General features: G+C 37.5%; 1 protein-coding gene across 8 annotated transcripts; it reads right to left on the reverse strand.

Annotated features, from left to right (window-relative positions):
* On the reverse strand, nucleotides 1-25,385 carry fs(1)h (female sterile (1) homeotic). 8 transcript variants are annotated; one of them, XM_089475135.1, is made up of 12 exons: nucleotides 24,618-25,385; nucleotides 23,743-23,943; nucleotides 21,736-23,675; nucleotides 18,963-20,481; nucleotides 17,999-18,169; nucleotides 16,063-16,182; nucleotides 15,856-15,987; nucleotides 7,435-7,484; nucleotides 6,224-6,353; nucleotides 3,646-6,079; nucleotides 3,395-3,560; nucleotides 1-3,310 (listed from the first exon to the last, which is right to left on the reverse strand). In XM_089475135.1, the coding sequence occupies exons 3-12, from the start codon at nucleotides 23,155-23,157 to the stop codon at nucleotides 3,245-3,247; spliced, it is 6,210 nt and encodes a 2,069-aa protein (XP_089331261.1). In that variant the 5' UTR covers nucleotides 23,158-23,675; nucleotides 23,743-23,943; nucleotides 24,618-25,385; the 3' UTR covers nucleotides 1-3,244. The 8 variants fall into 8 exon arrangements, with proteins under 8 accessions (XP_089331261.1, XP_089331262.1, XP_089331267.1 ...); XM_089475136.1 differs by lacking the exon at nucleotides 24,618-25,385 and adding an exon at nucleotides 24,113-24,524; XM_089475141.1 differs by lacking the exon at nucleotides 24,618-25,385 and having other exon boundaries at nucleotides 18,963-20,466; nucleotides 21,751-23,675; nucleotides 23,743-23,884.
* Nucleotides 25,386-26,301: the final 916 nt, after the last annotated feature.

Genomic DNA, 26,301 nt, shown 5'->3' on the forward strand with positions numbered 1-26,301 from the left:
TTTTTCCTTTTTTTTTTTTTTTTTGTTTGTTTGTTTATGCATCGTATAAGGCTAAGACGTTTGCTAAACTAATCTCTTGTATTTGCATTTGTTTTTCGTTTATATTTTACATTTGAAATATTTTACAGTTTTATCGCGCTCCCTCATTTATTAGTTAACAAAGTGTCGACAACAATTATTTGCTAAAATGCCAGCGCCTGGTTTAAGGCTACAAATTTCATATCGTTTCTCGTGTAGAAACATCCATGTGCTTGTGGGCGGGGCGGGGGGCGTGGCAGGGAGGGCTGTTAAAATGTGTATTCATGTATACATAATTAGTGTTTTGTTCTTGTTATAGTTGATGCATGTTTTTTATTTATTTGGGTATACGAATAGTAAGGAAAACTTGTTGCATTAATTTGTTTTAATTCTTGTATCTTTATTTTTGTTTATACATATGTATATATATATAAATATATATATATTTCCATATACATATATATATATATATACATGTATATATATTTTTTATTGATATTTTTCTTTCATTCTTTATTAAATGCTAAAATTAATTATAGAAAAAAAAGTTATATATATATATTGAAATACATGTATATATATATATAGTTAAAAAAAAGCTAATTTACACAATTAGAAGTGAAATCTTTAAGGGGGTGCTGGATTGGTTTGGGGCATAACAACATAAGTATATAGTGGGGACGTGTACTAGGGGCGGGGGGTGTGTATTGTAAGGGGCTTGTGTGGTGTTGTAACTTGTATACGTGTCTGTGTATAATTTAATAGGTTGTTACGTAAAAGAGCTCACACACACACACACATGCGTACACTCACACACACACACACTTATATTTGTTTTCGCCTTTCCGCCTTATATACAAAACATATTAACTTTTTAGCAAAGGAAGAGGGAGAGAGAAATTACAGTTAGACTCGCAAATAACTGATTGTATGCGATCGCAGGAGACGCACACACATTACGTTACACAACACTACTACAACTAAGACAACTAAGATAAATTGTAACTATGTGTGCACATTATATATTATATTTACTCTTTCTCTTTCTGTTTGTTTCTGTGTCAATTTCAGTTGTTGTTATTGTTGCACACGCTGAACGTCTTTAAGCCGCACTGGTTAGAATAAGGTCAGGAGCCATACAATAAACATTAATTAAAGGAGCTTTGACTATTCGACTGGCCCATGGGTAATACACCTTATATGTGCCAGGCGCATAACTGAAGATCTTCATGGAAGTTCAATATGTTAAAAAAAAAAATACATTACAAAAAAATTGGAATCGAAGTTGATTTTATTGCTAAACTACATTCGAATCAGGAGCCTAATTTCAAGTGTAGAAAAAAATATATATGTATATATCTCTCTTAATCAGCTTATCATTTCGAGTTATCAGATCGAAAACGAAATCCATATCTCGTCAATGATTTCAGCATCAATAATATTTCTATGGCAGCTATATTGATGTCGTATATATGTATATGCTATAAGCTATATATGTATTTGTATATATCTCTATGTATTTTCTACTCATTGAGTTTGGAATTCGGCTCTCGTGTGGCTTCGTAAGGGTATAAAACAAAACTGCAAGCGATTAATTATATGCATATTTTTAATAATAATATGCAATTGCCAGTGCAGCAAAAACGAACAGTTAACAATTATTTAAGGCTCTCAAGGAATTGCAATCTGATTTGACATTAAAGACACGAACCCTTTACGAGTTCGATTTGTATATTTTGTATATTGCATAAGGGTTTTTCTTTTTGTTTTAGTTTTCTTTTGTTTTTTTTTTTTTGGGCGGGAGCGGGATTAAAGTAAAACTGTGTGTGTGTGGTTCTTTACTCTATTTGCTATACATTTTGATGTGTTTTCTGTTTATCGCTTTGCCTTGCACTTATGTGATGTTTCAGCTTATGTTTTTTGTTATTTGCCTATTTCTAGGTTTTTCTAATTGAACGCACACACACACATTCACTCACGCACTCACATACACACATGCACACACACACTCACACACACAAAACATTTGTTGTCAATATTTACGAATTGTTTTGTTTTGTTTTGTTGTTACATAAAAAATTTCGTTGCTACTTAAAAACTAACTTTGCACTTAAATATATAAATATATACTATATACTATAGTATATATATATGTATATATAGTATATAAGTTTTTTGTGTATTTACCTATGCATATGCGTGTGTATGTGTGTGTGTGTGTTGCAATACATGTTCATATATGCTTACACATAAACTGTTGTTAACAATGTTTCTTTTTCTTTATTTTTTGTTTGTAATTCTCTATTATGTTTGCTTTTTCTCTTTGTGCACATACACTTCTCTGAGTGTAAGTGTGTGTGTGTGTCTCTCTCTGTATATATATGTGTGTGTGTGTAACTAAATTGTATAATGTAAAATCTAAGTGGATGCTCTTGTTTCTTGTTTATGCACTTAATTGTTTAAATTAGTTAACAAGTATAAAAAAAATTAATTGCTTAAACGTAGAATTTAGAATCTTAACGCCTAAGGATAATCAAATATTACAATGCAAGTATCAATAATAATAATAATGATAATAATAATAGTAATATTATATTAATAATATTGTTAAAAAAAAAAAAATTATTTATTTATTTTTTATTTATTTTTTTTGTGTGTGATTTTTTGTTTTATAACCAAAGGAAATTTGCCTTTTTTTGTTAGTGTACTCTTGTGTTGTCTGTATAAACGTGTGTGTATGTGTGTGTGTGTGTGCGTGTGTGCTTGCCTGCTTGAATCTATACACAATGCATACATACATATGTACATATTGGTAATGGTATGCATTCCATGTGTGTGTAATTGTAGTTGATTTAACATAATTATAATTACTTCGAACATTGCTTATGTTTAACAATTATAACATTGTCGATGTTGTTGTTGTTGTTGTTGTTGCTGTTGCCGTGTTTCGCTTGTACGCGCACTCCTTATGATTTAATTTTTTTGTTGCTACTGTTGTTGTTGTTGTTGTTGTGCCAGCCTTGCCTTGCTGTTGTCAACGCTTTAGTGTTGTCCTTTTTTCCCATTAGTTGTCATATTTGTTGTTGTTGTTTTTGTTGTTCTTGTTTTATTCACGGTGTTTTCTGTGGTGATGCGACCGACGCCTATGTGTATGCAATCTGTGGCCACCGCTGTGGGACTTGCTGTGGGATCTGCTTGTCGACGACGCAGCCGTCGCGGCCGTTGCCTACAGAGTCTCCTCAAAGGCGGCCATGAGATCGCTCTGCATGTTCATATCAATTTGTCCAGCCATCTGCATAGAAGAAGAAGAAGAAAGATATATTATAGAAACGTGAAATCCCACTCCACATCTCTCCAAAATTCTCTGTCTATTTACCGCCTCGCGTCTGCGTCTCTCCTGTTCGGCGCGTCGCTGCTCCGCACGTTTGGCAGCTGCACGATCCTGCGGCGATTGCTGCGCCGGCGAATTCTGTCCCTGACCCGGCGACGCCTTAATGTCGTCCATGCGCGTTATCTGTGGCTGAACATCGTGCACGCTTTTCCTATAAACATGAAGAAAAACAAGAGAGCAGCATAGTGGATGAGTTACATGGATGACCCTGAGGAGGTTTCGCTTTGACCACTAACCGTCCACTTTCCATGGCACCCAGTGGTGAGGCAGCCAGCACTGAGGCAGAGACCGCTGCGGTGGCTTGTGCCGCTGCCGCTGCAGCTGCAGCCGCCGCTGCCGCATGCTGAGCCTGGGCACTGCTGGCGGACTGATGGCCATTGCCGGAGGCAGCGCCACCAATTGAGGCGCCACCACCAATGCCCAGATTGCTGCCGTTGCTGCCGCTAGCCGCACTGCCGCCGCCACCGCCTGCACCACTGCTGTTGCCGCCGCCCTGGCTGCTGGAGCCGGTGCCAATGTTGCCGCCAAGGCTGCTGTTGCTGTTGCTGCTGGCCGCACCGCTACCGATGCCGCCGCCGCTGTTGCTATTGCTGCCGGTGTTGGCCAAATGTCCGCCACTGGCGCTGCCACCGCTATTGGCGCCACCGCCAGCAGCACCACCGCTGCCGCTGCCGGCACTGCCAGGTCCATTGCTGTTGGCCGAGTTGCTGCTGTTGTTGCCGCCGCTGCTGCTGCCGATGCGCGATGCATCTGTGGCACTGCTGCTCGCCCGGTCGCGTTCCCCGCTGCTCTGCGAGCCCGACTGAGCGCCCGAGTTGCCGGCATTGTTGTTGCTGCTGTTGTTGTTGCCGTTGTTATTGTTGTTGTTGCTGTTACTGTTGCTGCTGCCAACACTGGCTGGATTGCCAGCCACATTGGCGAGCGCAGCAGCAGCCGCCGCCTGTGTTGCCGACGCTGCCGCGGCAGCGGCAGCAGCAGCAGCCGCCGCCGCTGACGCAGCCGACGAGGATGAGGAGGACTTGTGATGCTTGCGCTGCTGCTGCTGTTCCTTCTCGGCAGCTTCCTTCTGGTGCTTCTTCTCCTTCTCGGCCGCTTCGAGCAGCTTGAGGCGATCACGTTCTTTGGCTTTGTTGCGGAATTGCTGGAACGAGTCCATGGCCGGCTTGGGCTTGCTCGACGTTGTCGCCGTGTTCTGCGGCGAGCTGGCCGATGCCAGCGACGACCAGGAGCTGGCATTCTTTAGATTCTGTTCAACAGTCTTGAACACCGGGAAGCCGGCGTGTGCACCAACGCCGTGCATCTTCAGATCGGAGGGCGATTGCTGTGGTGGCAGCACTTTCTGATGTTGCTGCTGCTGTTGTTGCTGCTGCTGCTGCTGCAACTGGTGCTTGTCGGGCGGGCTGGGCATCATCGATTCGATGGGCTTCGGTATGATTAGCATTTTGTTGGCCGCCTGACTGCCGACCTGATGTTGTTGCTGCTGCGGCTGTTGATGGTGGTGTTGCTGCTGCTGCTGCTGTTGGTGATGATGTTGCTGCTGCTGCTGCTGAAGCTGTTGTTGTTGCAGCTGTTGTTGCTGCAACTGCTGCTGCAGCTGCTGCTGCTGCTGCTGCAACTGTTGCTGCTGCTGGTGGAGCTGCTGTTGCTGCTGCTGCAATTGCTGCTGCTGCTGCTGGTCACCATCCTTCAGCTTGCCACCCGCATTACCCATCATCATGGCCATTGGCATCGTATGATCCAGCAAGCTGGACGAGGACATATTGAGATTATCGAAGCCAGCCATCCCACTAAAGTCGGTCACATTGTAGCCATTGTTGTGCGCCTGCTGTTGCTGCTGCTGTTGCTGTTGCTGCTGTTGCGTCTGATGGCCGTGCTGCTTCTGCTGGTAGGCAGCCGTGGCCATGTCCAGATTGAAGAGGCTGTTGTTCAGCAAATGGTTGCCATTCATGCCGGCCACGTTCTCCACGCTCTTCGTCAGCAGCTCGGTCATGTAGTCCATTTGCTGTTGCTGCTGCTGCTGCTGTTGTTGCTGTTGCTGCTGCTGTTGTTGCTGCTGCAGGGCGAATTGCTGTTGCTGCTGCGCCGTCTGCTGCTGATTGCCGCCCGGCTGCTGCATCAGGTGCGCCTGGTGGGCCATTAAAAAGTTATCCGTGAGTGAGGACTTGCCCGTGGAGGAGGCGCTAAACTCCAAGGAGGCCAGCGACTGCTCCACGGGATCATCGAATTGCGGTATCTGCTTGAGGCCGGCGGCTAGCGAGGCGCTCGACAGGCCATCGTTAACGCCCATGCCCGCATTGCTGTTGTTGTTGTTGTTGTTATTGTTGGCATTGCTACTACTATTGTTGCCGGTGGAAGCGAGCGCCGCTGCCAGCGCCGCATGGTGATCGCTCGCCTCGGGCTGCTTGTGCAGATTGCTAGCTATCCGTATGCCACCCACGCTGCCCGCCGCCTGCGCAGCAGCGCCAGCTGCCGCTGCTCCGCCATAGCCATGCGGCGGTATTCTAGCAGCAGCGGACGCCGTCGTATTCATTGCGGCCACCCCGTTCTTATGATGGCCCGACGAATGCAACATATTGCCCGGATCGAAGCTGCCGCCACTCGGCGCCGTCTTATTGTTGTTGTTCATCATGGCCGCTGCGACCATCGTATTGGCATTGCTCAACAGGGTATCTGGGATGGACGAACGTACGCAGACACAGTTCACGAAACGGAAACGGAAACGGAAATGGAAATGGAAATGGATATATGGCAAGGTAAATGAGAACGAGAACGAGATGAGTCCAGTTTAGTCACAATGACAATTGATCTACTTACTCATTTGATGTGTGGGCGTGGTGACATCCTGCATGGTGTTCAGAAGCTGATCCACATGTTCCAGATGCATTTGCATTTGCTGATGCTGTTGCGCCGTTGGCAAACTCGTCATCATACTGCCTATCATACTCTGGATTTACAAAATGAGAGGCAATCAACAGAGAGCGTGAGTGAGAGAGTGAGAGAGAGAATGATGATGAAAGAGGCACTATTGCGAACACACACACACACACCAGAAGAGACTTACGAAGAAGCTCTTATTATTTTATGATTATTATATTAGCTATATCCAGATCTATCCAATTGAAGCTTAGAGACCTCCTGAGATATGGAGCAAGATGCAGTTTGCATGCTCGTGGCTAAGGGTTGAGCTATAAAGCTGTCGTAGATGCTACTAATATCCATAGGACTTTTAGCTAACCCTAAGTCTTCAAATTCGTATCCTTATAAAATGCAGAAAATGAATACTACAGAATTTAGCATGTAATAAAATACTATTGAGAAAGAAAATACTATTCAGGTCTATTTAGACTGGGAAAATTAAGCGCTCCAAAAGAGGTTTGTGAAGTCTAAATGAGGTGGAAGGAGCATTGAGGACGATATAGGCATGTGCTCCAAAGATGCTGTTACAACGATAATTATATAGTTGGAGTGTCTAATAAACGTAAGGTCTACAGATTTCTCATGATTAAAAAGAAATTTCAAAACAATATTAAACAAGGGCGTTAATTCTACGAGAAGCCCTCGCTCTTTAACAAGGAACATTTATGAATCATTAATTATTATTATAATTATGATTGTCACATTCTAAGCCTATAGCATTATCAACTCCTCTCTGAAGGAACAAAACTTTACAGATTCTCTATACAACCTACAGCACCACATAGAAACGGTTCACAATATAAACAACAGTTCACAATAATAACATTGGGAGCATTTGAATGGAATGTTAATCGTTGTTAAATAGAATCAATGCAACTATCAAAGCTATGCCATTACGTTACGTTACGATATGCTACGTTCCGTTACGTTATATTTAAACAGCTTTCTATTGGCTTTGCTCGATCATAATTAATCACATATTAAGGTCTGTCTGTGCTGTTCGCTCTATCATATAGTTGATATTGCCCCGTCTCATTCCATAGCCAATTCACGTGTATATATAGCGTAGTTTAATCATATATCGTATCGTAATTGCTACAGTTACTTACTTGCGGATCACGTGCTTTTTTCTTGCGCGGTGGTCGATCGTCAGCATCGCCTGAAATTTTACGATATTCAATATTAGTAAATTGTAGGAAGAAAAACAAAAAATATTTTTGGTTGATTAAAGTGAGGAGGAAAGTTTGAGGGGAACGTTACGTTAGAGATCAATAAATAAATCAATAATTTATTATACATACATCGATCGAGAAATGTGAGTTATGTGGGTTAAAATTAAGATAAATGCAGGAAGAAAATATTAATTGAAATAGAAGTTAAGTTTAATGTGCGCACTTACATACATATACATATACATACACATATATGTATATATATATACATATATATATATATATATATATATATATATATATATATATATATATATATATATATAGCTATAGGATTTATATATAGTGTGCGTATGTAGGTTTTCTATGTGTTTGTGTGTGTGTGTGAAAGAAAAATACCTCGATACAATTGTGGAGAACGCTGAAACCAATGTGAAGCAATTGTCGTTGGGTGGAGGGGGAGTTGGGGGAGGGAGAGGGGCGCAGCATTTACGGGCGGGCAGAGTTTTTGTTATTTTTTGAACTTTTTTTTTAACCAACTCTCACTACCCTGACTCCCTCCTCTCTCTCTCACACTCATCTCTCTCGCTCTCTCATTTGACTTTGTTTTCTTGCTGCCTCTTTCAATGTCTGTCTGCCTCTCCGCCCACTCCCTTTTCTCTCTCTCTCTCTCTGTTTCTCTCCAAAGCCTAAACTCTGTAAGAAGTAAAAAAGAACTGCCACGGCAAAAGAGAGAAACGCAACCAAAGCCATCCAGCGCACAAGAGCGGATCATCAACCAACCTTCACATACATATTATATATGTATTGTATATATATATATATATATATTTTACATATTTCATGTCGTGTTTTTTTTTTATGTAGAGTATATTATTTGAAACGGAAATCAAAATGTTGTTGAAAGAATGCAGAAACACAGTTGTATTTTTTTTTTGTTTCTTTTTAATAAACATTTTTCTTTGTTGTTGTATTCATTGCCTTTTTTTTTAGTTTTTGTTGCGCTGCATTTTGTTGTTGTTTTTTTTTTTTTTTTTTTTTTCATTTCTTAAACATATTATTTATTGTGTTTTTATTTTATTTTCATTCTTAGCAGCTGATTTTTAATATTAAATATTATTTTTACTATAAATATTTGTAGATATAGGTATAATGTGTCTGTGTGTGTGTATGTCTGTGTGTGTGTTATTGTTAAATTTGCAAATAATTTATAATGCGTCTTTATGCTAAGTGTGAGTGTGTGTGTGTGTCATGTTTGTTGTTTGCATGTGTTTGCGTGTATGTATGTGTGTGTGTGTGTGTGTGTGTTTATCGCCTGTTCTCTAATTTCCTCGTTTCTAATTTGTTTCCTTTCTTTTAAGTTTTCCTGCCCTATTTGAATGCCTTACGTTGCCTTTAGCTAAGATTTTTACTATGTTCTTTGCATTGAATTGATTTTATTTTATATATATTTCTGTTTTTATAATTTGGCTTTACATGTGTCTGTCTGTGTGTGTGTGTGTGATTGCTGCTGAAACCAAAAATTAATTATTTTTGCTTTAAAATGATTCTTTTCATCTTTTAGTTTTTATTTTTAACAAGACTTTGAGCGTGTTTACATGTGTGTGTGTGTGTATGTGTTGTTTGGGTGTTACTTTCTAACTCTCTTTTCCTTTTGCTCTCTACTCTCACGATTTCTTTCCTTTCTCTCTCTCTCTCTCTCTTTACATACTCGTGTTTTGTTTTGTTGTTGTTTTCAATCCTTTTTTTCTGCTCATCACTAGAAAACAATTTTTTTTTTTTTTTCAAATCTAACATAGTTAAAAAAATCTAACATAGTTAAAAAAAAAAAAAGTATAACATATAATTTGTTTGCGCATTTTTTCGGCATTTTTAGAATAATTAAAATTTTTCTTTTTCGGGTAACAGCAAATAAAAATTTTTAAAAAGGCCTGAAAATTCATTTTGAGTTAGTTGTGTGTTTGTCTGTGTTTCGTTTTTGTGCAAGTGTGTGTGATTGTGTTATCTATTAGCAAAAAAAAAATAAATAAATAAATAAAAAAAAAAACAAATCAAATATATATATATATATAGACAATATATACATATATGTAATCTTGTTTGCTGTTGTCCTTGCGTGAAATAATGTTGAAACATGGTTTTGTTTTTATTTTGTATTTTAATGTATTTATATTATTATTATTATTGTTGGTGTTGTTGTTTTCTGCTTTGCTGCTGTTTTCATTTAGTTTAATATTAAAATTTTTATATATTTAAATTTATTTAATGCAATTTGTTGTTTACGTTTTAATTCATTTCTATATTTTTGCTTTTTCATTTTGCTCTTTTTTTTTTTTATTTTATCATTACATTTTTTTTTTTTTTTTTTTTTTTTTTTTTTTTTTTTTTTTTTTTTTGAAAAAACGTGCAAACAATGTGTAAAGGGGAAAGCCGACAGCCGAAAAATAAATAATAAAATGCGATTTGAAAATACATTTAATTATTTTTTTTTTTTTTTAACCTTCTCTCTTTTCTATATATGTATGCATGTATATATCTGTGTACATATGTCTGTACATACCTAAACTATATATATATGTATAAGATGTATATATATATATATATATATACATGTGTATATACACTGCACGGAGTCCAAAAACAAACTCCATGGCTCGACATTTTCAACTAGAACTTGACTCAGTTTTATTCTTTTGCTTTCTCTGTTTTCTCATATATATATATATATGTTAATGTTTTTTTTTTATTTATTTTTGCAGTCTGTCTGTGCGGTCTGTAGATTTGTTGTTTTCTTTAGCTTCAGTTTAGTTTTAGTGATTTTTTTTTTTTTTAATTTTTACTTTTGGTTCCTCGACTTCATTCGCTTTTCAATTTACATTTAGTTGGTGTCTTTTTCTCCCCATTTTCTCTGCTGCTATTGTTGTTATTGTTTTTTGTTTTGCTTTGGGTTTTTAAAAAATGTATTGCTTGTCTCATATCTATATATCTATATACATATATAAAGTACATAAATAGATCATATTTCTGCTCGATTTACTGCTCGTTCTGCTGCTACAACGGCGTCTATTAATTATTTGTTTTTAAATATTAACTAATTTACGAGTTTCATCATCAAATTCTTTAGCTATTTGTCTGTATGTATGTATATATAGATTCTGTCTGTGTCTGTGTGTGTGTGTGTCTTAGATTGGAAGTAGCTTTCCGTTAGAGTTTCAAATTGGAAGAGTACATCATACTTTAAAAATTAGAAAACAAATCACATTTAACGGTAAATAGTGACAATGAACATACAACAAAATTGTTTCTTTTTTCATTCCTTTCATAACGTTTCGTTTCGTTTCGTTTCGTTTCGTTCCCCTGACCCGTCCCGCGCGCAACTTCCCCTCGAGCCGATGGAATTGATAGAGAAATCAAGCAAACTTTAAGCACTGTGCATAGTGGGCGGAGCCATACAAAATATGAAATCAATTTGTGTATTGAGCACATATAATATTTAAGCCCAGCATTGCGCTTGTATGTATGTGTGGGTGTGTGTTTGTGTGTGTATTTCGGTGTTTGTTTGTTTGTTGTTTTTGTTAATTGTTTGTATCATCATTAAATTTTTGTTAATTTTGTATCTAGCTAACTACTTATATAACACCCTTACCCTCCCACCCGCTTATCCCATCCCTGTCCACTCTCTCAAACAGTCAAGCTAATTCTCACTGTATTTGCTTACAAATTGTTAAATATTATTAATATACGTATTTACTAATCGTTGATAATTGGTGTTGTTGGTTGACTTTTGTATTTTGTTTGTTTTTCTTTCTTTCTTATTCTTGTATCATACTTTCTTATTTTTACACATTGTCTGCAAGTGTATTTTAATATCAATTTAAATTTCAATTATTTTTCATTGGCTTTTTTTTTTTTTTTTTTTTTTTTTTCTTTTTCTTTTGTATTATTATTATTTGTTATTTTTTTGTTGCTTATTTTTTATTTACTATTTGTTTAATTAATGCACATATGAATTGTGTGTGTGTTTGTTTGTGTATTTTGAATTTTATCAGTGTTTCATAATTTGCTATTATTTTGTTGAATTTTTCTTTGTTCTCTTTAAAGAGTTATGAAACATATAAATATATATGTTTATAACATATTGAAACTGTTTTTATATATAAATCTATGTATATATACACACATATATATACTTACATACATATACATATATATGTATATATATATATATATGCTTAAGCTGCATTCACACTCCCTAATGTCTGTTCGTATGGTGAATGCGCGAGTTCATGTGTTTGTATGTGTTTATGTGTGTGTGTGTGTGTGTGTGTGTGGGAGAGAGCTCGCAGTAGTCGCCCAAAAAAGTAGGCAACAGCTGCTTTTTAGAAGCTGAAGCAGACTGCTATAAAACAACGCTTGCGCGACAATACAACTCATTGCATGACAGAAAGCTGATTGACAGGAGCGCGAACACTTCGAAGCACGCAGCGCTTGAATAGGAGATATGAATGTACGAGAAGTGCGCGCAATAGATAATTGAGAGCATCTACAGAATTGCATACTATCCCTGTGTTTAGTATTTGAGCACAAAAAGAAATAACAAGGACAAAAAAGAGTACAATAATAAATAAATTACAAATAATTAGAGAAAAACAAACCAGTGTATAAAATGTAGATTAAAGAGCATTAAATATACAATATGCAGAGAGAGAGAAAGAGATACGAGTGACTAACAGAATACGACACATATATGAGTAAGAGATACAGATGTGGATCCGATCCACAACTTGAAATATGATTGGCAATCTGATTGACTGCGATTGAATAATTGCATGAAAAATTACAACACAAATTAACAAACAAATAAATAATAACTAATTTGAATGTGTGCGTGTGTGAGTGTTTAAATCTCTGTTGTGACTAAGAGCGTGATTGATTGATTGATCGATATCAACATAGGTTATGCACCTTGTTCACAAATCACAATTGACTTTCCCTTTGAAAATGAAATATGAGTGGAAATGTACAATTAGATAAATGTGATCGTATATATATACGATTTACATATACATGAATATATATTTATATATATTAGATTATAATATAATCTATAAATATATATATATATATATATATATTAGAGACTCTCTCAGGAAAGCATTAAAAACTAGCAATGATTGCAGTTAAGAGTGTAGATGTGTGATTGTGTACTAGAAATAAATCTATGCACTACTGATGGTATAAAAATGATCATATATGTATATGTATGTATATGCTTATTTGTATACATATGTATAAATATATATACATATAGTACGTACATAGAATAACTTCTATACATGCATTAATATTGTGAGCTTCTATTTTATGCTTCTCTCAATATTGTGTTCTCGTTACTATATTTATATTTATATATATATATATATATATATATATATATATATATATATATATATATGTATATATACACACATACATATACATATACATATACATATACATATACATATATATATATATATATACATATACACATATAATATATAGTCTTTCAATGTTTCTGCATTGAGTGTTTTTTGATGAGTTAAATTACTTTTGTTTTGTTTTTTTTTTTTTTTGAGTTGGTAAATTGATTGATTGCTTGGTTGGTTGATTGGTTGGTTGGTTGGTTGAGTGGTTGGTTCTCTTTTTCATTACTTTCTTTTTCAGATTGGCTGCCCCCAATACACAATTGCTTCACGATTTTTTCAGCATATTCTCATAATAATAATATTGGTAATCATAATATAATGTTGCTTTTTTATGTTTTGTTTTTTAGTTTTGTTTTTTTTTTTTCAAGAGACTTAAAAATATGTAGAGCTTTTGCATACGTAAGCTTCCATTTCTTTTTTTCATATCGCTTTAAGATTAACTTGTTAAACTTTCTTTGCTTCTTGCATCATAGATGTATATATATACAATTATATATATATATATATATATATATATATATATATATATATATATATATATATATATATATATTTAAGAGTTGCTGTATGTTCAGACCACACACACTAAAAGACATACATATGCATGTATATACATACATATATATGAGTGTGTCGGAATGGATACATATATATACATATGAATGTGTATTTATATAAACAAGTTTTGTGTTTTTTTGTTGTTGTTTTTCATTTAATACAATTTTTAATACCTAAAAATGCTTAAATAGAATATCTATAATCATATACATATATATATAATATAGTAAATATATACGTATAACTAGACTTATATATATATAATAATATATATATATATATTATTATATATATATCGATAATCCTTTTGCTGTTACGTGTGATTGTAGGTCTATGTCTGTGTATGTCAGTGTGTATGTGTATGTGTATGTGTCTGTGTCTGTGTCTATGTATGTCTATGTGTGTGTGTATATATGTGTGTGCATTTGTGTGTATGGTTTTTGCTAGTTAAAATAAATAAAAGAATTCGCAACCAAAATCTTTAGCCAAGAATTTTGTAATTTCTGCTGCTGCCACTATGCTGACATAACCTCAACTAATCCGAAAAAAAAAATAATTTGTATATATATAAATTTAATAAAATGATCACCACAATTTGTTTAACAAATTGAAATGATACTAAATTTACGGATTAGCTCTTGACATTGAACTTGTTTTTAATTGAAATATGCATTGATATTTGAGGATTAGTAAAAAAAATACTCGCGTAGCGTTCAAATCGATATATAAAAATGTATAAAAATTTATAGATATATAAAACGCATATTGCACTTTAACGTGAACTTTGTTCTGGGCATTTAAAAAAAAAAAAAAAAAAATATTTTGTTTTTTTTTTTTTGGAAAATTTATTGATTTTTTTCTTAATGACTGGCTAGACAGACACAATGGCAGCTAGTTTGTAATTTTGTTACGTGTGATGGCTAAGCACACTCAAACTTATGCTCACACACACATAAACACACGTGTGCATGTGCGTGTGTAACAATAATTTTACACGCAATTAAGTATTATATATTTAAAAAAAGAAACAACAAAACAACACTGCACAAAAGCGCCATCTAGCGCAAGGCTCACTCACTAACTAGCTCGCTCGCTCGCACTCTATCTCTACCTCTATCTCTATCTCTGTCACATCCATTCACAACTTTTACACGCTCAACTTTGTATTATTATGCATCTTGTTTGTATGCTCCTTTAACTAGACCTTAACACAAAATTATCAACTAAAATAAACAGAGAATGTAGTCCTAAAACTATATATATATAAATTATATATATATATATATATATTGTATATATATTATGAATTGTATGCCTATTGCGAAATTTAATTAAGCCAATAATTACTAGACTTTACTTTCTGTTCCATTTTCGATCTCCATTTCTCAATTACTTTACAATTCTCCTGATCATTGCATTTATTAATGCATATATTTCTATATAAATAGTAATTATATGTACGTAATGCTGTACTATAACACTAACACTGCTTTTGAACCTCTCCCTCTCCCCAACCACCCGCCTCTCTATTGCCCACTTTTAGTCTTTGCTGATTACACTCTCATCATCTTTAAGCTAATTTCTGTTCATTTCTCATCATAGATGTATATATGTGTGTACATGTGTGTGTACCATTCTACTTTGTTCCGTTACGTTTCGTACTGTTGTTTTCTATATATATATATATATTTTTTTTTTTCTTTTTTTTTTTATAGCGAGCTTGGCTTACAAAGAACTTTGGACTTACAACTGATTTCTTTCCATAAAAATATTTTCTTTCGACTAATTTTTCAGCTTAATTTGTAAAACTAAATCGTAATTAAATTCAATATAATAATAAACATAATTTTAATAAAAAAAAAATTACTTGTTGCATGTTTTTTTGTTTTCTTCTTCTTGTTGTTTTTGTATATATAATATTATTATGTTGTTGTTAAGCACAGACGTATATGAAAAGCACATACGTGTGTGTGTATTGTATTGTTTTGTGAATGTGTGTCTGTGTATGTGTGTATATATATTATGTTGTCGGTGTTGTTGTTCTGTATCTGTCCGTCTGTCTGTCTGTCTGTGTGTTTCATCTGAGTTGTTGATTTTCTTTTTCCTCTAGTTTTTGTTGTTTTTCAATCTTATATATATATATATATATATATATATATATATATATATATATATATATATATATATATATATATATATATATATATATATATAATATATACATATACATATATATATATGCATATAGACTTTTGGGGATCTTATATGAAGTAAAAAAAAAAAAAAAAAAAAAAAAAAAACAAAGAAACAAACAAACAAAACGCGTCCTAACCTGCTTCACTGTCGCTCGAGTCACTCGAACTGCTATCACTCGAACTCGAGGACGATGAATCGCTGGAACTTGAACTAGAGGAGACAGGATTCGCTGGCTGCACAGTCTCGACTTTGCTTGACGTTGTCTCATCTGCAAACAATTAGGAAAGACGAGAGCTTAGTAATCATTTCCATTCAATGGCTAATTGTATTTAGATATAATTACCTTTCTTGGCTGCTTTCTTGCTAGCGCCCAATTGGCCAGTTACGTCCTGTAACCGTTTTTCCAATTCTTGTTTCTTTTCGGCCATTTGCTCGTCCTTTGATTTACCGGAAGGCTTTTTATCTGTAATACGAAAATCGAAAACATTCATTTAGTAATTGTGACCAAAAATTCGATAGCTCAACACTGACTCAATGCGGTTAGAGAAATGAGACAGTAAGCGATATAAATAAATATATATATATATATAATACATATATATATTTATATATATTTACATATATGAATACAGAGAGGAACCGAGATAGCAGACATAGGTGAATAGAGATAAGAGCTTAACTGAAAATTGACCAACAAATACATATATCTATATATAGGGAAATCTTAAGCATGCTTTGGAGCTTTTCCTTGTTTGATCTATCTATGTGGATATATTTTACAATATACGTATATATTTATGGATTTCTCAGTTTATCCATCTAGTCAAACGGACACACGGAAATGACGCATGCAATGTTATTGGATAGATAAACATACAGTCCACATTTGAATCTCCATTAAATAACCTTGCAAATGAACCAATAATACATTCATTTATCTGATCTATGCTAACTTTACTTAGTTTATTAATAGATACAATGGATATATAATATATATATTTGTGAAACTTTGGAATTTAAGATTTCTATATGTCAATACATATCCGATTCTCCAATATTGAAAAACAAGCTATCATCATCTGCAAGGAAATTTAAATCTTCGACAGACCGAAGAATACTTATATCTTGATTGATTGATTTCTCTTTAGTTTTGAGGGAAAAGGCAAAACGTTATGAAACGTTAATTCATAAAAATAGGGCTGGAAAATCGAGATATTGCTATGGGATTTTCTGGATGGTTGCTTAAAAGGATTTTAATTTTTTTTTTTTAATTTTATTATTATTATTATTATTTTTTTTTTTTTTTTTTTTTTTTTTTGAGAGTTTAGCTAACTAAACATGTGACCACTAAATAAATTTGCACATATACAATATATTGTGCGCATATTTGTTTCATATAATTTGTCTTTGTCTTTGAATTTTGAAAATCAACAATAATATCAAAAGCAAACACCAAAATGCAACAGGCCATCCAACCATATAAATTTGAATATTCATATTGACTTCATAGGAAAATTTAATAGCATTGACTATTGTTGTTCTGGTTGTTATTGATGAATTTTGTTGTTGTTCTTCTTGTTATTGTAGTTCGCATAGTTCTAAATCTGGATCTATTTCTGGGTTTTTTTCATTTTCCTTTAGTTTTTCTTTTTCTTTTAGGTTTTCGTTTTCTCTTTGCTTATCTTCGGTTTTTTCTTGCTGTTTATCTTTAGCCTTTTCTTTTGGCTTATCTTTAACTTCTTCTTTTGGTTTATCTTTAGCTTCTTCTTGTTGTTTATCTTTAGTTTTTTCTTTTTGTTTATCTTTAGCTGTTTCTTTTGCTTTATCTTTAGCTGTTTCATTTGGTTTATCTTTAGCTTTTTCTTGTTGTTTATCTTTAGTTTTTTCTTTTTGTTTATCTTTAGCTGTTTCATTTAGTTTATCTTTAGCTCTTTCTTTTAGTTTATCTTTAGCTCTTTCTTTTAGTTTATCTTTAGCCTTTTCTTTAAGTTTTTCTTTAATTTTTTCTTTTAGTTTATCTTTAGCTTTATCTTTTTGTTTATCTTTAGCTGTTTCTTTTGGTTTATCTTTAGCTGTTTCTTTTGGTTTATCTTTATCTTTATCTTTATCTTTATCTTTATCTTTATCTTTATCTTTATCTTTATCTTTATCTTTATCTTTATCTTTATCTTTATCTTTATCTTTATCTTTGTCTTTGTCTTTGTCGTTGTCTTTGTCTTTATCTTTATCTTTATCTTGTTCTTGTTCTTGTTGTGGTCTCGGTTTAGTTACAAACTTACAATATGGCTTACGTGTTTTTTTGCGCAAACACGACGCCACATAGCTTTCAAGCTCGCGCAGCGTCGACGGCTTCAGTGTCTCGAAATCGATCTCAATCTCATCCGGATTCGAGTCGCGCAGCGATGGCTCACGATTTTGTATAATGTGTACCACACGTCCCAGCTTGTCGCCTAGATGAAGAGAAGCATTTTAGTAAAATTTTTACATTTTATATTACATACATACTTATATACTGATCAAGCATATTTATAAATCACTTAACAATTTTAAGCTAATCTATTTCTCTTTTACTTTCAATTCTCTGTAGATAGTTTCCTGTAGGTCTGCCTAGTGTCTTCGTTTACCTATCTAGGTACCTATATAGGTATTTAATGTCTCATATTCTTTTATATATTTTCATATATTCAATTTTCTAGAGTACTACTAGAAAACCTTTCTCTTTCATTATGAACTGTTCCTCAAGAATATATATTCTATAATCTATCTATCTAAAAATCAATTCTTTTGGATTATACTTCAGTTATCCAGCATAAAACATCTATAGATTCTCAATAATCTTCTCTTATCTATCTATCTATCTTTAATCATTCAATATATTTTGCGCTTTATCAACTCGGTTCTATTATTTTTCAATTTTCTAGAGTACTAGAAACTTTTAGTGATACTTCTATTTGTCTATATAAATTATTATTCATTATGAACTTTACCTGCAGCATATATCTTCTCTAATCTATCTAAAATTAATCTCTTGAATTATACTTCAGTTATCAGGATAGAAGATCAATAGATTCTCAATAAAATAACTTCACTAATATATCTATCTATCTTTAATCTTTAACCTTTTTTAACGGTCATCGAAACTTGAAATCAACTCTAATTCGACCCCCATCTATCTGTTTATCTATGTTTGATCGAATATATAAGATATATATATCTGTATATGCTGATTGAGATGCCACTCACCTGGCAATTTGTTAATGTCAAGGGAGAGCTGTCGCTTCTCATCGTAGGACATTGGCTTGGCAGTGTCCTCCTCCTCGGAATCAAAGTTCATCACCTGGCTGGGCTTCTTTTTGCTGCTGCCACGGGCACCGGCACCGCCGCTGGCACCACCGGCATTAGCGCCAGCTCCAGCGCTGGCGTTGCTGCTGCTCTTGGTGCGTTTCGCACTGTTGCTGGCGCCGCTGCCACCGCCGCCGGCACCGCTGCCACCGCCAGCAGAGGCGCCACCCGCTCCAATGCCAGCCGCACCAGCAGCCGCACCGCTCGCTGCATTGCCGGCAGCAACGCCTGCGCCACCTTTGCCGCCGCGCTGTCCCTTGACCTTAGCACCTTTACTGCCACCGCTTCCGCTGCCGCCGCCTGCACCGCCGGCACCGGCAGCCGCCCCAGCTGCCAATGCGCCCGCTAGTGCACCAGCCGCCGCCTTGCCTCCGCCAGCCGCCACGCCGGCTGAATTGACGCCGGCCGCATAGCCCGCTCCGCCAGCGGCACCGCCGCCCGTCAGCTGGCTAATCGCCATGGCCACGTCGTGGACGTGCTGCAGTGTTGCCGCACCGGGTACTCCGCCTGCCACGCCCACTCCGCCGGCACCCACCAGCGAGCTGTTCAACAGGGCCGACAAATTGGCGCCCGCCGCACCGCCAGCATTCAGTCCAGCCACATTGGTGGGTAATGTGACGCCGCCATGGCTGGCATTACCAGCGCTGGCCGCATGCTGATGATGGCCACCGGCGCCGCCAGCACCACTGCCACCACCGGCTGCGCTGGCACTGCCCTGGCCCATGCTCTTCTTCTTCTCTTTCAGCTTTTTCTTGGCCTTCTTCTTAGCGGACGCCTCCTCCACCAGCTTACGTATCTCCTCCTGCAGGCCGAGCAGCTTCGATTCGAGCATCTTCAGCTTGGCACTGCGCTCCTCATCCGAATTCGATTCGTTTTCCGAATCGCTCGATTCCTCGCTTGATGAATCGCTTGCATCATGCTTTGACGTGCTCGAATAGCCGTGATGATGATGCGCCGCATTCGCAACGGGCTCATCGGGTATATTCGCGTATCGCATCTCGAAGACATCCTGCAGCTTGCGGCCCATCGCAACGACATCATGATCTGGCGGATTGTATTTGTAGCAATTGGTGAATATTAATCGCACATCGGCCGCAAATTCCGGCGCGCTCTTATATTCGCGATTGTCCATTTTACGCTTAACGGTGCCCAAATCCATGGGCTTCTTGATGATATCGTGATAGTCGTGCAGCCCCAACAGCTCAGCATCGACGGGCTTGTAGAAGGGCCAGGCATAGCCGGAGTGCTTTTTGGAGAATAGCTCCTTGAGTATCTCATTGCATGATTTAAGTGCATCCGATAGTTTCTCCTTCGACTTGGCACCAGCAACGCCCCCAATGGCGCCGCCGGCAACCAGACCAGGCACACCAGCCACACCCAACGGTGACATTGGATAGCCCGAGCCCTGGAATGTAAGATCCTTTGGTTGGTTTTCAAATTGAACGATTTCGATGGTTCGATTGTTGGTCGATTGTTCGATTCGTGCGTGGTGTATGTGCAATGACAATAACGATATAACGATGATTGAAACGAATTCAAAATAAAAATTTGGAAAAAAAAAAAGAATAGAATGGAGAGAAAAGAAAAAAAGCGATAATGGGTTAGAGCATTCAAAAAATTGTTTATCGATCAGTCAGTTGGTATACACAAATATTATATAAATATATGTGTATATTATATGTTCAACATATATATACATAAATACATTTTATGGATTAGCATAATTAGAGCCGAAGAGCACTATCGATAACGTCGACTATAAGTGAATATCATCAACCATTGGCTGGTTGTCTCTATTAATCGATATCGATATTTATTGCTCTTCAGTTCTAATATGCATTTCGATGATCTCAAATCATAATTGTAAAAGGCAAGGGCAGCGTTTATAATATATGGACTATCGATGACTTTATTCTTGTATTTGGTGTTGGATATATAAATATATATATACATAGGTGTGTGTGTATGTAGTGTCTGATTGTGTGTGTGTGTGTAAGATTGTGTTGTTGTGTATAGATTCAAAGTTTGAGTTTTGTGTATTTCTGTGTCTGCTTGTGCTGCCTTACAAATAAACTAAGGTTTAAATCTAATTAAATTGTTTATATTGTTTAAACAATTCGTGTGTTGTTTGCAATGTGCCTTAGCCTAAACAATAAGCATCATGACTAACGTTAACGGGGCTCCATTGAAGAACATTTATCTACCTTACATGAATTCGTTCCATATTTTCTAGCTTACTCATTGTCATAGGCTATTTATATAAATATCGGATCAAGCTTTTATTTCATGATTGACGCGAGAAGCTTTCGAGCTCATTATGGATATCAAAATCGATCAGAGAGATGAAAGAGATCAAGGAGCATCTATTATTATTCTTAACGTCATGAACGGGTAAATCTACTCTAGCCTATATATACTGAACTAAGGACAGGCTTTATGGATCGATAAATCGATCAATAAATCGATAGCTGTTAACACAAGCTATGAGCGAGTATTAAGCACTGAGCTATTCCCGACTGTTAATCCCTGCAACTAATTGGTGTTTTAAACATTTGTGTACTTATGTTAAGTACATCAATCACACACACACACACACACACACACATACAAACACTCACCCACACACACACACAACATTAGATGAATTATTGAACGTCTGTCCATTGCCTCTTACCTTTTTGCCAATTACCTGACGATTCGATTCCCGCCGCGTCGCTATTTTGGCCGCCTTGGCATCCATTTGGGCGTAAGGCGATTCAAAGGCATTCGCCGTCGGCGTCGTTGTGTCCGCCTTCCGCTTGACGCCCTTCTTCATTTTGGCCGGCTGCTGTGGGGGTATCACGGCATCCACAACCCCAACACCGACGCCCGCCGTACTATTCACGTACGCTTGCACCGCATTGGCTGCATTGACAGCAGCCGACGGTATTGTCACACCGCCGGCTCCGTCCAGGGCAGCTGCTGCGACGGCGGCCGCTGCTGCCGCCTGTGCTTGGGCGACTGCCGCAGCCGTTGTCGCCGCATTGGCGTCGAGCAGGGAGCTGTTGTTGATCGATGTCTGTTGGCCGGCTGCACCGTAGCTGTTGCCGCCGCCGCTTTGCGCAGGATTCAGTAGGCTGGCCATGGCCGCATTAAGCACAGCTGCATTTGTTGCGCCCGGCCCCGCCCCCGCCCCCGCTGCGGCAGCCGCTGCCGCTGCCATCGCCGCAGTGGTCGTTGTGTTCGTGCTGCCTGGCACCGTATGCGGCGGCATTGTGCTTATCGGTGGTATGGACGGTGTAACGCCTCCGGCTGTTGATGAAACCGTGCCGCCCATGGCGGAGACAGGTCGGGCGTTGGCTGCTGCTGCGGCGGCCGCAACAGCTGCTGCTTGAATGGCTGCCGCTGCTGCTGCCGCCTGTGCGGCCGCTGACGTTGGCGTCGAGACGCCCGCTCCAGATGACTGGGACAGGCCGCTCATCTGGGTCAGCTGTGAGGATTGCGCTGCCTTCCCACCGGCTGTTGTCGATGTGCTGGTCGCTGTTGCTGCCGGCGCACTAGTGCTGCCAACGCCACTGCCGGCGCCGCTGCCCGATGAGATGGCACTACTATTGGCGGCCTTGGATGTGGCTGGTGCACGTTGCTTCTTTTTGCCACCCTTTGCCGTGACAGGCTCCAGCTCGATCTCCTCCTTGGGCATCGATTCGATCTTCTGCAGAAAGACCTTCTCCAGGGTTTGGGCCATCACAACAACATCCTCGCCGGGCTTATTGTACACATAGCAATTGGTGAACATGGTATTGAAGTCGTGAATGGCCTCCTTCGCCGACCAATAGTAGTTATTCTCCAAGCGCTTCTTAATCGTACCCATGTCCATTGGCTGTTTGATTATCTTGTGATAATCGGGCAGGTTCAGTTTCTTGGCATCGACCGGCTGTTGAAAGGGCCACGAGAAATGATGTTTCCAAATGACCTTCATGACTGTTTTAATCAAATATTGCAATTGATTTGTATTCCGTCCCGGTCGGTCCTGTGGCGGCACAACCGGCGGCTGTACAATACCATTGATGGGCTCCACAGTGGGCTCATAACGTGGCGGTGGTTCGTTGGATGACATTGTTCTTGATGTACCTTTATCTAATAGTGCTTGCTTGTTCTTGATTGTTGTTGATAATTAGATCAATGAGTGAATTATGATGATGATGTTGCTGCTGCTATTTTTGTTTATGCTCCTCAAGTTGTTGACTGAGACGGCCGACGCACACACACCACAACCGCAGCACACACGCCCGGGGCCGTCTCGTCCTGCTCACACGTCCTGTTCTGTTCGCCCCGCTGCTCAAAGCAGCCAATGATGATGCACTGCTCGAGAAATGGAGAAGTTTGTGTTTGGCCTTCTATTGCTGGGCCTGCTCCTCCTGCTAATCCTGATATTACTACCGCTACTGTTGCTTGTCGTCCTGCTGCAATTGCTGCAGTTGCTGCAGGTCTGTTCCTTTATTCTATTAACGGCTATTGATGCTGTTGCGGCTGCTGATGCTGCTGCTGCTGCTGCTGCTGCTGCTGCTGCTACTGCTTCTTCGACGGCTGCTCTTGGCTTTTGTTTCCGTTGCATGCTCAGCAAATTGTCTTCAACTAGGAGAGTTAAATTCGATTAATGTCAGACTATCAACAATATTGATTTCTATTTCTATATATTTACCACCACTTGCCGGTGTCGCGGCTTCTCCAGATGTCAGTTTATTGTTGCTTTTGTTGTTGCTGCGAATTCAGTTCAGTTGGCATTTTGAATTTGCCAATTTATCTTAGTTACAGATTCAGTGTTGGTGTATATTGATTTGTTTTGTATAACGTTCAGTTTTTGTTATTATTGGTCGGTTTGTCGCTCTGTCAAACAGCGAAACTGCAAGTAAAAGAAGATATCAGCTTTATTAGGATTTGTTTTTTTGCAAATATACGCGCGAAAATTATCCAAAATTCACTCTCAATTAATATATTGCGAAGAAAACAACTCGATAAACAATATAACTAGCGGTATATTCGCTCGGAATGAATGTAAATCGCGGTCACACCAAAATTGTAAAATTTTGTATTTTATTTAATTTTATTTATTTTATTTGATTTTTGTTATTTATTTTGCTGTTGCCTGACCGGCCGGTTCAACACAAATGACTAGGTTGTTTGAATTCAGTTGGATTGCTTGTTGAACGAATTTGACAGAAAAGCACACACACACTTTATTATATAGGGCGCCAAAACAAAATTTCAGTTTTCGTTACATAAACAATAAAATGCTACACGATAATGCAGTTAAAATAAACAAAATACAAATACGAATCCACATGCACACACAATCGCACATCATCTCATCTCCTCTCATAAACATTGTACCGCAAGCGACACGCGATGATGATTCTCCCGCGTTCGGCAAATGCGAAATGCAACAAACACTCGTAAAGCAAAGTCAAAATAAAATAAATGCAGAGACAACAAAATGTTTTGAATTCTCATTTTATTTTATTTTATTTATTTTTTTTACTTTTTACTCTTTGACAATTTTTCTTCTGAAACACATACACACGTTGGTTGCAGCTGCTGCCGCTTCTGCTGCTGTTGCTTCTTCTTTGGATTTTTTCTATTACGCTTTGGCTTGGCCTTTATTTTCTTTTTGTTTTTTCTATTTTTTTTTATCTGTGTGTGTGTGTGTGTATGTTAGTTACTTTGCCGCCGTTTTGGCACTCACGGCAACAGCGCAAACAGCACTAGTCGAAAAGAGCGGCGAGACAACTTTCGAAATTCGAAAATGCCTGAGAGCGAGCACACCGGAGGGAAAGAGAAAGAGCATCACACATACACATAGGACAGAATATGTTCATATAGAGCTGTCCCGTTTGCACACAGGTCTCACTTTAAAATGGTGCTAAGCAGCAGCAGCACAATGAAATACCAATAGTTTCAGATACATTTTAAAACACCATCTACAACTAGGTTTTATTTTCACTATAAGAATACAAATTTTCAAAATTTAAGGGATCTGCGAATCGGCCATAATCAAATTTACAAAAAAAGAAAAAGCAAGCAAATACATAGGCAGAGCTCATACACACGAGATTTGATGGGAGAAATTCACCACACCGCTGCCAACTTAACTTGGTTATGTTCCGTTCCAGCAGTAGCTGGTAGGCAACATGATTCATGCATAATAAAGTCCCTTTGTTTGTCGTTGTTGCACATTACAAGCATTTCACACACAAATATATGGACATAAAGATATATATGTACAAGCATATGAAAATAAAAATGCATACAAAATTTTGGATTTTAACACCCTCGCCATTAATTCAGACGATATTGGTGAGTGGAAAAAAATCCAATGGGCTCACTCACTGTATAGCTCCGACGGCAGCCACAAACAGCATGCACACATTCACACATATATATATAAATATATATATACATGTTTCACACCACGCGCTGTTCACTCGCACAGTGGTTTCGCGCTCACACAAATGTCCATCCAAAGTGTAAACAATGCAGCCCGCCCAACATTAATTGCATCGAGCTTCTATATTGATATGTTATATTTACATAAATATCTATAACTGTATACAACAAAGTATTTAAACTTTTTATGCCGGCCGGCAAATATGTATCTCTGATTTTGATTTCACTTCGAAACTCTTTTTTTTTTTTTTGCATATACATACAGGCATAAACAGATACATATACGTATGTATATGGCACACACATAAATTAAGCACGTAAAATATTCAATTGAAACCACTGTGGGCACGACTCTCAATATGTGTATTTCGTACTCTTGACTGCTGACTGCAAATTTGTGGTTACGGTTTGTTGCCGACCGCTAAAATATATTTATATGTGTGTGTATGTATATACAAAATGCAATGACGCGAAATTCAAATCAGTTGAAGTTCGAAAGCAACAACAATAAATCAACAAATGACGTAGCCTCATTCCCATTGCACCGAGCGCGGATTGAATATTTTTATAACGCGCAATTATTTGTATTTATTTCGAAAACAAAAAACGGGAAAAAAACATACGCCAACGCCAATTGCAGCAGCAGACGGGTGAGCTTCTACTCCCTCTCTCTGTCATTCGATTTTCGCTCTCTTGCTCATTCTCGCAACAAAACAAAACATTAACTGACAACACAGACACACACACACAGACACACACACACACACACACGCAAACATCCATACAAGCGTTCACGGACAGCAAACGTGCTGATGTC

Source organism: Drosophila arizonae, chromosome X (genome assembly GCF_054131065.1).
Source record: "Drosophila arizonae isolate 15081-1271.41 chromosome X, UAZ_ARI_1.0, whole genome shotgun sequence".
Lineage (NCBI taxonomy): Eukaryota > Metazoa > Arthropoda > Insecta > Diptera > Drosophilidae > Drosophila > Drosophila arizonae.